The sequence below is a fragment of the Podarcis liolepis genome (genome assembly GCF_965112155.1).
Source record: "Podarcis liolepis genome assembly, chromosome: 4".
NCBI classification, from domain to species: Eukaryota; Metazoa; Chordata; class Lepidosauria; order Squamata; family Lacertidae; genus Podarcis; species Podarcis liolepis.
Window position 1 is genome coordinate 70,849,639 of NC_139558.1, and position 12,563 is coordinate 70,862,201.

Genomic DNA, 12,563 nt, shown 5'->3' on the forward strand with positions numbered 1-12,563 from the left:
CCCCACTTTCTGTACTGTATCTGTATGGAATGTATGCATTCCTTTTATGGTTAGTATTGTAGAATTTAGAGTTAGAAGAGACCCCAAGGGTCATCTAGTCCAACCCCCTTCATTGCAGGAATCTCAACTCAAGCACACATGACAGATGGCCATCCAACTTCTGCTTAAAGGAGAGTCCATCACCATTCCACTGTCAAGCAGCTTGTGCTTAGATTTTTCTCCCTAATACTATGTGCTGAGATACGAATAAGAGAACCATAAGCAAGGCAACCAACCCCCACTCCCATTAGATATAAACCTGCTGTTGCATCTGTAGGGGGGATTTTTGTTAGTTTCTCTTCTGTAGGGAAACTCAGCAAAATGGTCTATCCTATAGCTTTTTGTTTAGGTTTCTGTTGAACACAAAATGCTGGAAATGTGCTATGTGTGGTGTTCCACATGCACACTGTGAATTATATTCGTCAAGTTGTGAGGAGCTGCAGCTGGAAAGGAAAACTGGCAGTTATCCCATAGGTACACACAAGTGCTTCCATACCAGTGTAGGGCTCTTTGGATCCTGGTCCAATTTAAAACATTATTGAGGAATTTGCCGTATGTGTGTACAGTGGTACCTCGGGTTAAGTACTTAATTTGTTCCGGAGGTCCATTCTTAACCTGAAACTGTACTTACCCTGAAGCACCACTTTAGCTAATGGGGCCTCCTGCTGCCGCCGTGCCGCCGGAGCACAATTTCTGTTCTTATCCTGAAGCAAAGTTCTTAACCTGAAGCACTATTTCTGGCTTAGTGGAGTGTGTAACCTGAAGCGTATGTAACCTGAAGCGTATGTAACCCGAGGTACCACTGTATAGAATTGGCCTTTCATTGCATGTAGAGATCTGAACATTTTGTTCCCTTTGATAGCATAGCAGCACAATTACGTGCATGTCTCAGAAGAAACTCATTTAGTGCAGTAGGACTTATTCCCAGGTAAGTCCCTTGAATTCAGTGGGTTCTTTAAAGATAGATATATTTAAAATAGCAATAAAATAATAAACCGAAAAACCTTGCCTAGAACAAATTAGTGGAATGTATTTGGGTCTTAGCAGTATAGACCTGTAGTGTGAAGATAAGTGTATCAAGCCTATACAGGTTTCTGAAATCTTAAGCTGGAAAAGTGACGCTGTTGGAAGCAACTCCACTGCAGGTAAATGATAGGCAGGAATGGCTTAGCAAAATGCAAATTCAGCAGTAGCAGCGTTTTGAACAAATGAAGAGTGTGAGCATTCTGCAGGCCCACAGAATATTTTTTCATAGACATATAATTTGTGGCTGGACATGGGATTCCTACTGCAGTGGAATTTCTAATTACCTGCATACATTTCTTGTAGCTTTTTCTCTAGTTGTTATTTCTTCCATCTTAAGCATCTGATGTAACTCATTTATATACGCTATTTGTGGGCTTTTGAATCTGAGGAAAGAGTGTTAGGGAATATTATGCACTGCAGCTTTCAGAAGAAAAATGGTCATACTGACTTAAATTATTGGTAGCATATTGCAGCTTACACATCTTTCACTTGAGTTCTGGTATAGTTTGCCCTTTCAACAGTAGACACTATGCCTTGTGAGTTTGAAGACTCGTATCTGAACCATTTTCATAATAGTCAGGAAATCAAGGTGTTGGGAACTGCTTAGTAAGCTGTGTTGGCTCTGGCACTGTGAATACATAGATACTCTTGGTAAATGGGATATATAGATATTCCTCCCAAACAAACGTAGGGCTTGGGAAATTTTGTTTTTGACATGCTCGCTTTGGAATAGAAGAAGAAGAAGAAGTTTATATGAAGATTAGTGAAATGGAAATAAAGCAAGTGCCTTATTCACAGCTTTTATCATGATTTGCAAAAAGTGGAATATTTGTTGTGTATGAATATTTAAAGTTGGTAGACAGTCTCAAGTAGCACATCATTTAACAATCAAGCGAAATACTTTTGCAGCATGTAGACCTGTGTCTGATTATTTCCCTGTATGATTAATGCCCACAGTTAAACAAGTTGCAGTCTATTGATAATAGATTTCCTGTCTTATTTCCTGTGATGATTTGAGAAGAAGGTGAGTGGCTCAGAGGTAGTGGCTTGTACTGGCCAATCACAATTTGACATGCTAAGAGACCAAATGGCCAGCAATGTTACCGTGCTGAATGCTTGCGCTGAGTTTGGATTATCTAGTTGTATTACTCATACCAATACCTCAATGAAAATGCCCATAGCCTCATGGGGAGATCAGGCCTTCTCTCCAGTCTTACATTGAGTAATATGGCTTATAAGAAATTAGTGTTGTGAGAAGTTGTGTGGGAGATTCTGTATCTGTAAAAAAAGGTTCCATAATGTGAGCAAGATGCTTGAGCAACAAAGTGGGGATTCAGTCTTGAGAAGGAGAGTGTAGGAGGGTTTTCCTTTCAGCTTTATGAAAAGAAACAAAACTACTATTTTCCACTTTAATCAGTGCTACAAGCTCATTACTGAAGAGCAGTATTCAACAAGATGCTTATGATGAAAGGAAAACTTGCTCTATTATTTCCTTTCACTTTTGAAGTCTTCAGAATGATATTAAGAAAAGACAGAGCACTTCATGTGTGAAGATGGGAAACATACAGGTGAAAATAATAAAGAATAGTGGGATTTTGGTCCTGAAATAGCTTTGTAAGACATATGTGCCTTTCATGATATATAGATCAAAATACTGAGTTGTAATAAGAACCCATTATTATAAGTTGTAATAAGAACCCATTATTTCATTAGAAAGTTAAATGTAATCTGTAGTACTTATTTTATACAAACACACACACAAAATTCAGACAGGCACTATCTCCGATGGTATTTTGGTACCTCCTTAAAATATATTTATTAAACTAGACTTTTGCAGTTAGTTAATTCTGTTTCTGTTCTTTTTGCTTCTGCCTCATTGCAGCTGCATTTTATTTTATTAGTATTAATTTGTATCCTCTCTTTCCACTCAAAGGAGCCCAGGGAAGGAAGCAAACACCAAAATGATAAAACAATGCAATTTAAAATAAAAACATATTTGAAAACATATAGAACCTGTAAAAACATTTAAATACAATTGCATACCCAGTGCATGATTCAGGATTGCTGACACATGATCCCATAAGGCTGACCCACTTACTAACCAAGCATTCATATTCTGCACTAGCTGCAGCCTCCAGACTTTTAGGCCAGCCCCACAAAAGAGTACATTGCAGTAATCTAAGCAGGTCACCCAAGTATGGGCAACTGAAGTCCCATCTATTCCAGTCCAGGAATAGCTGTAGCTCTCAAACCTGCCTAAGCTAAAGGATAGTAACTCCGGGCCACAGAAGCCACTTGAGAATCCATTGACAGGTTAGGAGAGGGTGAGAAGAAAAACTGGCCTTTTGTCCCTCCTGGGGTTCCCCACTCTACCCTTTGAATTCCAGACTGGCTTGTGTATTGAACATGAACCCTTTTTTTGAAGGCTTGAACACACAGGGACATTTTGTTGCAGATACCTTATTTAAAGTATTTTAAAGGTATTTATTCATGTATGTTGGTGCTCTCCTCCTTCCTGCCCACAGTATATTATTTCAGGTTGTGGTTGTAGTAGGGTGAAATAAAATGATTTAGTTGGTCAGTGCAGAGCTGTTGCAGGTAATACACACAGACAACACCTGACTAAGGGGAGAAGGGAGGATAGATGTGAGTCCCATCCTGACCAGAGCTGGAGTCTGGGAAGAAGGTATTTAAAGAGAACCTGTTATATTTGTCGATTCAACCAATTAAATTCTGCTTCAAAAGCTAAGCTGCAAACACCAGGACTAAAGGAAAGTGATTGCATGCTGAAAGCCACTAGATGTGTGTTCTCTGTAGGCTAGTGAGGGTTCCTTGAATTTCATCCAGTATACAGTGGTGCCTTGGTTTAAGAACAGTCCTGTTTACGAATGATTCGGTTTACAAGCTCCACAAAACCAGAAGTAGTGTCCCGGTTTGCACACCTTACCTCGGTCTAAGAATGGAATCCGAACAGTGGAAGGGCACCGGCCGGCAGGCGGCCTCATTAGGGAAACTGTGCCTTGGTTTAAGAACAGTTTCGGTTTAAGAATGGACTTCCAGAACAGATTAAGTTTGTAAACCAAGGTGCCACTGTACTTTATTGGCATATTAAGGTTATGTGTTGCTAAAATGCATTACATAGACATGAATATTAAAGATAGGTATCAAGAGCTGTGTTGAAGCTGAATGACTGCCCCCCTTTGATTTCTGGACAAACAGGTTTGGGTGCGAGTGAGGGGGGGGGGAGCTGTCCTTTCTCCTGCTCTGAAGTCTCTTCCCCACCCTTTCCTGAGTACCAGCTTGGCTTGTGGTCTGATCAGAAACACTTGTTCTAGGGCAGGCATAGGCAAACTCGGCCCTCCAGATGTTTTGGGACTACAACTCCCATCATCCCTAAATAACAGGACCAGTGGTCAGGGATGATGGGAGTTGCAGCCCCAAAACATCTGGAGGGCCAAGTTTGCTTATGCCTGTTCTAGGGTCTGTTCATGCAGATACATTTTCATCTGTGTTTCATTGGAGTTTCTAGTGCTTTCGGGGAGGGGCATTACAGTACAAGGAAGGAAAAGAGCATCCTTTCAAATTAGGACCACATCTGGAATACCACGTGGAGCTGTGTATCTTTTTGGCAAATTGGAAACAATATAGTAGACGAGTTCTAAAAGACTATAAATGTTTCAAAGGCAAATCTTAAGAAGAGCTAAAGAAACTGGGTAAGTTTAGCCTAGAGTAGAAGATTAAAGAGAAAATATTAAGGGGTTGTCAGGGGAAAGATAACAGATCATTTATCTTATCTGCTGAGGTTACAAACAAGATGCAGTGGTTTTCATCTACAAGTAGGAGATGATGGTTACACACTTTGGGGGGAAATTCTAGCTGTTAGAGCGGGTCAGGGCATGCCACGGTTGACATTTAGAAATAGTTGTTTGTGCTTACATAGGCTGAAGATCTAATCACTGATATAACTTATTCACCACCTAGTTGTTTCTCACCACTTTTCTATCTGAGTTTAACTAAGTTGTTTAATTATGTTGTTTATCTACTATATATTTTGGAAAGTGGTTTGTCCTTTATGAACTTGGGTGCCTCTTGATGTATTGTCACACAGACGGTTCCCAAGATAGAGCTGTTTTTGTCTACATTTTGAAACCACTGGATACGATTTTGAATCAAAACGGTGGGACAAACCTTTACAAATAGCACCATTTTGATACAACAGTTCCCGAGCTAGAGGAGCAGATTTGGGTCTGTGTTTGGAAACCATTGGATACCCTTTTGAATCAAGATGATGGATCAAATCTTTCCAAACTTCATTGATTTGGGCACCTTTGAAGATACTGTTGCTCAGTTTGGTATGACAATTACTGAATTGGAGGGTTGGGTTTTGGTTTACATTTGGATATTGTCAGACACAATTTTGAGCATTACCAGAATATGTGCATTAAATTTGCCTTTGGGGCTCAGGCAGCTCCAGAACTTTTCCTGGGTAGTAACATACTTCATTAATACTGAGTTTTTGATACAAGCATTGTTTAGGATGTGTCTTAGCACTTTCCCTTTTGTTAGTAGACCAAGATGACTTTTTTAAAAATACAAACTTTATTAAAGAATAGAATTTACAAAAGAACAAAAAGGAAGAACACTACAAAGTTAATAATACATACACTTCAAATATCAGTGACATACCACAGACTACTTTGAGTAAGAAAAGTGTGCTAGTTTGGAGAGAAATATATGTTCGAACGCACACAGGAGAGGCATCATTGGCCATCTGTCAGGGTCTCACTCTGATGCCAGCCTTGGGCCTCCCTGTTCAGGGTCTGGGTCTCTGAGCTGCCTGTCACTTTAATTAATCACAATACCCCCAATATAACATCACTCAAAGTCATCATGGGACATTAAATTGTCAACCTTGCTTTTCCAATTTCTGAATGGTTCCCAGATTTTGACTGTGTGCTCCCTGGGGTCAGAATTTTTCTGTTTCCTTGCTAATGTTACTGCGTGTAAAGTACTATGTACATTGAAAAATACAAGTCTGTGAATCTTCCCTGTGTGTTAATCACTGAAAACTGCAGGCTGTTGAAAAGCTGAGATCAAGGCCAACCTTATAATTTGCTACTTGCCTAAGACAATTAGCAATTTTTATCAAAGCAAGTAGCTCTTTGGGCTCACTATCTGACCTGTGATGTGCATGTGGATTTTAGTAAATGGGCTAGTAAAGTATTTTTGCCTGCATTTCTTTTTGTACACCTGGAACATGTTTCATTTTTATTTGAAAGTAAACTGTGCTTCTGCAGGAAGGAATGTGAAATTTAATGTTATGCGTACATTAAATAAATCTATGCTAGAAAGAACTTTGTGAAAAGCAGTTTTGCCCTTAGAATAACTTAATGTGTGGTTTAAAATAAATTCCACTTCCTTTTGTAAAACCAGTTGATTTCCCTGGATATCATTCAATAAGTATCAACAAGTTGTTTTCTTTTGTCTTACTATGTCTTACAAATCTTCTCTTATATGGTGCTGATTGCCTACAGTGGCTACTTGAGGCATTGTTTTGTAACAATAGAGCTATCAATTTTTGTTGTTTCTTATGACATAGCCTCAACAGTTTTAAGAAACAACTGCATTGAATATGGCTATATTTTACCTTTTAAAATGCAGTAACTTCCCTTACTGAAGATTTTTGAATCTACATAAACAATTTATCAAATTTAATATATGGCTTTTGTTTTTATTTAAATACCTTAAAATGTACCCAAGAACTGGCATTATTATTTAGCAAATGTTTTCTAAAGCACTGTTTAATTGTGGTATGAATGTGGTCTTAAAAATAAGAAAACATGGGACACACGTTGCTTTTTGAATTTTTGAAATTCAGGTCTTCGTTTTCCTTTCAAACAAGAGACTTCTTCGGTATATTTTGCTTAGTTTACCCCCTGTTTTATTTCATTGAAAGGCGAAATCTTACAAAGCTGTCCCTCATCTTCAGTCACATGCTTGCAGAAATCAAGGCAATCTTTCCTAATGGTCAGTTCCAGGGTGACAACTTTCGTATCACAAAAGCTGATGCTGCAGAATTCTGGAAGAAGTTTTTCGGTGAGAAGTAAGTATAGTCAATTTTGCAAAAGTTTTTTGTGTTGCATATGATTCCCAAGGATGTCCTGAAGTCTCCCCGCCCCCATTTTTAGTATCCTTTTAACATTTATGTATAAGGACAAGTACATAAGAGACACTTGTCATATAAGGTTTTGACCAGATGTGGCTAAAGTGCCTTGCAAACTATTCATAACAGACTTAATTGCCTGAAGTAGATGTTAACAGACCCCAGACAATACAAAGAAGGTGTGCTGGACAGTTACTTGAGGCTGCAATGGAGGAAGAGAAGTGAGACACCCCCTCGCCACCACACAGTAGGCATGTTAAACTTGTACTCAGTGAAATTCACAACACATCTTTTGCCGCTTGTATTCTAGCCTTTGTTTCTAGACCAATTTGCTATATAATTGTATATCTTGAAGCAGATTACAGTAAGGAGACAGAGACTCAAAAAAACCACAATAAAACTCAATATTGATATTCAGGTAATTGATATAAAAGTTCAAAAGGGAAATCAAAAGATATAAAAAGTTCAAAAGGAAAATTAGATTACTAAAACTAACAATATTGAAACTAACAATATGAAGCTGTACATTCTAGTGGTCAGCAGTTGAGGAAGGATTGGACTGAAAGGTCCATTTTCAGTAGCTGTATTCAAATGGTAGGAGTGGGTTTGTGATTATTGATAACAGGTTTTATAAGGTAATAAATTTGAATATTGCACAGCTATCATGATAGGTGTTATCTAAGTATTACATTTCCTGATGCACAAAAATACTGTATTAAAATTCTCAGAAAATACAATACCCCTAAAAAAAACACCAGACCATATATAAGGTAACATGTTGACCTTGCACGAGTAAGAAAATGTGCCTTTATTGTACTAGGAAAAGTGATTATGACTTTATTTAGTGCTAAAGGTTGTGTTGAAATTCAGCATGATCTCAAAGACTGAAGCTCATTTCTGTGTAATCCATATATTAACGAACCTGCTCACCTCTGCGAGTTTGATGCCATCTAAAATTTTATTCTGTGAAGTTTACCACAGAGTTCTTACACAGCCACTCCCTGTGAGCTATTTTTGCTTCAAGGTAGGAAATTCCTTTGGCAAGATTGCTTATGGCAGGTCTGTGACTGTAACTATTGGAGTATAGGCTCTTCAAAACCTCACACCCTACAACCTATCTACCTACTTGTCTTTCAGCAAGTTGCATTATTGAAACATCTGGGTATATTGGGAAAGAATACATGCGGTAATAAATCAAAAGGAAAAAAGTCTACACTATATATTAGCTGGGAAATTTGCTGAGATGGCACTAAGACTTCAGAAGTTTATTGCTAAAATTTAGCATTCAGCTACTGTCTGGATATGAATCATGATGGGCAGCATCTTCCTGGTTTGAACTATTTTTAAATATTATTTAAAGGTGGGGCTATTAACTTTGAAGCCAATAGCAATATTTCCCCCTGTAGTCCACATTTTCAGGTCTTAAGTAACTGTTATCTATTTATTTAGCATTTTAATTACTCTATTGTCAGAGAGTTGAAGTGTGAACAAATAACAGGAATAGCAAATGGGACCTGAAACACAGTTTAGCAATGTCGGCTGCTCTTGTACAGTGTTTCCTTCAGTCAGCCAGTGCTGTTCACCCAAGATGCTCCATTGCTTTCTCCTTCCATCCAGTTTTCCATCCTCCCTCAATAGTCAGTCATCCTTAAGTGCTCACTGAGTCCTTGGTGCTGTGTTGGGTTCTCCCCTTCCCTATTTTCAGTTTCTTTTCCTTCTGCAAACCTTGGAGCTTCCCCAAATGTATTGCTACCTCTCGTTTGTGGGTGGTGCATTCTGGGATCTGAGCAATAGTACTCATTCCTATAAACTGGAAACCACGGGAAAGATAATAATTGTCATCATACAAGTGGAAAATATTTTGAAAAGAATTATGTGAAGATAACAATTTTAAGAAGCCTTCAAAATCTGCACATTATTTAAAGGGCTGTGAACCAGTATTAAATGTTTTTTTCTGGGCAATCATTTTTTTACAAAAAGGAATTGGCCAGGTATATTTCCAGTATGTTCCAAAGTGTGGCTTGCCACCACCAAAGGCACATATCCATGCCTTTGTGTATCCTTTACCTAGATACAGAGCCATGTCCAGTGCTGACACAAGTAATTTTGCTGCCTAAGTAGACCTTGAATGGTGCTCTCCCCCCGGTGCCAACTTAAAATCTTGCTGTGCTGTTCAGACACCAATTCCTTCCATCATCTATCTTCTCTCCTCGCCCCTGGCCATAGTGCTGCCAGGAGAAGGTTGCTGGTAACTCTTCACCTGGAGATGTAAGCGAACATGATGTGTAATCATGAACCTACATGGCTCTGATTTTACAGGATGTGATGTTACTTAGAAAATGGTAGCATATTGTGTAACACTTCAATACTGTTTTTGCATTACAGAACCATAGTGCCTTGGAAGGTGTTCCGTCAGTGTCTGCATGAAGTGCATCAGATTAGTTCTGGTTTGGAAGCAATGGCTTTGAAATCTACTATTGATTTAACCTGCAATGACTACATTTCAGTCTTTGAATTTGATATCTTCACCAGATTATTCCAGGTAAAATATTCAGCCTAATATTGAACATCCTCTTCCTATGTTGTCTACAACCAAGTATGTTTCTTTAAACCCTACAAAGCATTCACTAATGGTTGAAGTCAATATACCATTTTGTTCAGTTAAAAACAAAAATCTTTGCCACATTTTGTTCAGAGAAAATGTTAAGAAAAAAGTCTTATTAAAACTGAATAAAAGCTGAGGCTTGGTTTATCGTGGAAACTTTATTTGTGTGAATTATCTTTGGCTTAACTTTTTAAATAAAAAAACCAGTTTGCTTATTATGCTTAGAGCTCCTCTATTACTTTTTTCTCACCTTCACAATAAATATAATGGTGTAAGGAGAGAGTACAGATGAGAAAAGAAAAAAAATCTTCCCTTTATGAGGGCAGCTTAAAGACTCAGACAAACTAAACATCTGGGTATGGGAATATGAGATAGGATCTGTTTATATTCTTGAACTCTATATACCTCCAAATAACAATTGCAATAGTTGGCAGGTTTAGTATATTACCATGCATCACTGCTGTGATAAATTGCATACTTGACACTAGGTAAGATTATAGAAATTGCTGCTGTATTCTTGGGCCCCTGATGTTGGGTACTACAGCTTTCTATTATGTTTTATTGCATTGTTTTATTGTATTGTGAATCATGTTAATATTATTTTTATTAAAGGCAGTATATAAAGAGAGAGAGAGAATTAGTTTTGATTGAAGATCAAAGTTCTGATAGCTGCTTCATGAGGAGCAACAGTTTATATTTAGCTGACAGTAGGCTTTTCTTCACCTGCTATGAACCTAGGCATGTTTCCCCCAGTTAAATTGTATCAAAGTTAATCACGTACATTGAATGAATTATGTTAAAAATTCTATAGACTTCAGAAGTATATCTTGCATACATTGTAAGACACTTTGATATAGTCACTGTCTGGAATGTTGAATTTGGACTGAGGATAGCTGAGCAAAAATTTACATCTAGCCATGAAGTTTACTGAGTGGCCTTGGCCCAGTCACAATGTGCTGGTTCAGACATAAAGATCCCGGCTTAATAAACCATGATTTATTAAGATGGATACAGTTCTCATGCTCCCTATCCCCTCATGTGCTGGTTTCAGTGTTTTTTTAAAAAATCATGCTTACTTTAAAGCACTTTCCCTTTATTTCCAAAATGATAAACTGTGATTTAAAGTAATCATGGCAGAAACCAGTAACACAGAGAGAGATGCAGGGAGCCCACAGGCATGAAGCTCATTGCCTGCTTTACCAAATCATGGGACAAAATCCTGACTTACAAAAGCATGTTTTAGTGAGCTTGTTAGATTCAAGCTGGCCCTCTTTCTCAGCCTAATCTACCCCACATGGTCGCAAGTGTAGTGGGGAAATAGCAGTGTATGCCACCACAATGATTGGAGGAAAGATGGGACAAAAATACAGTATTTTTTTCACTTTGTGTTTAGCCTTGGGGTTCAATATTAAGAAACTGGAACTTCCTAGCTGTAACGCATCCTGGATATATGGCATTTCTGACTTACGATGAAGTTAAAGCACGGTTACAAAAATACAGCACCAAACCAGGAAGGTAATGCATTTTTGCTAATACTTCTTAGAAGAGGGTCATTTGACCTTTGTGTTCAGTAAAACCTTTTGCTCTTTGTGCTATTTTGACCAGTGTTCACTTGGTATATTTTCTGAGATTCCTAGCTACACTGGAAAAACCTGCAACCCTGGTGTTGCTCACCTGACTGAATTTGCATTTTAAAATTATAAAATGCACTTATGTGAACATAGTAAAGTCTAATAAACATAGATCCCTTGTTTTAAGTGCTGAGCCTTTTAAATGTGCTGCTTCCAGATTTTTTTACCTTTCTTTCAGAACTGGGGGGATTATTACCCCTCTTTCTAATTTTAAATGAAAGTTTTCCTAACTTTTAACAGGACCCATGTTTTTCATGTAGAGGCTGGGCTATAGGCACCACATATTGCAGCTTTAGTGGAGAGATGGTTAACCTCTGGCCCTCCAGATGTTGCTGGACCACATCTCCCATCATCACTGACTATTAGCCATATTTTTGAGCTAATGGAAATTGAGGGTGAAACAACATGGAGGGCAATGGGTTAGATGGGCCTTTGGCCTGATCCAGGAGGTCTTTTCGTATGTTGTTAAGTGTGTTTTTGTAACATTGCCTTATAGCTACATTTTCAGATTAAGCTGCACTCGACTAGGACAGTGGGCCATTGGATACGTCACTGGCGATGGAAATATTTTACAGACAATACCTCATAATAAGCCTTTATTTCAAGCTCTGATTGATGGCAGCCGGGAGGGATTGTGAGTATAAATATTTACTACTTTAAATACAGAATCTTGGTTCTTTGACAGATGGGATGTACCTAAGAGTGGTATGTGCAGTGGTACCTTGGGTTACATACGCTTCAGGTTACAGACTCCACTAACCCAGAAATAGAAGGTTGGGTTAAGAACTTTGCTTCAGGATGAGAACAGAAATCGTGCTCTGGCGGTGCAGCAGGAGGCCCTATTAGCTAAAGTGGTGCTTCAGGTTAAGAACAGTTTCAGGTTAAGAACGGACCTCCAGAACGAATTAAGTACTTAACCCGAGGTACCACTGTATTTCAGTCTGACCAATGTTTAGATATCCAATATGAAATTAGATCTTTATTGCAATGAGTGCTCATAATTTTCATGCAGGGAAAAGGAAACAAATACTCTTCTTTAGTGTCCCAAATGTAGGCAATCTAGAGTCTATGTTGCTGACTTAACAGTAAAACAAGGAGA

General features: G+C 38.3%; 1 protein-coding gene across 2 annotated transcripts in view; it reads left to right on the forward strand.

Moving 5' to 3' along the window:
- The window catches only part of CBLB (Cbl proto-oncogene B), a 59,991-nt gene that overhangs the window by 15,321 nt on the left and 32,107 nt on the right, over positions 1-12,563 (forward strand). For both annotated transcript variants that reach the window (XM_083498581.1, XM_083498582.1), the window contains exons 4-7: positions 7,022-7,168; positions 9,614-9,770; positions 11,227-11,348; positions 11,961-12,098. In XM_083498581.1, coding sequence (XP_083354707.1) covers positions 7,022-7,168; positions 9,614-9,770; positions 11,227-11,348; positions 11,961-12,098 — 564 coding nt within the window. The remainder of the gene's footprint in view (positions 1-7,021; positions 7,169-9,613; positions 9,771-11,226; positions 11,349-11,960; positions 12,099-12,563) is intronic.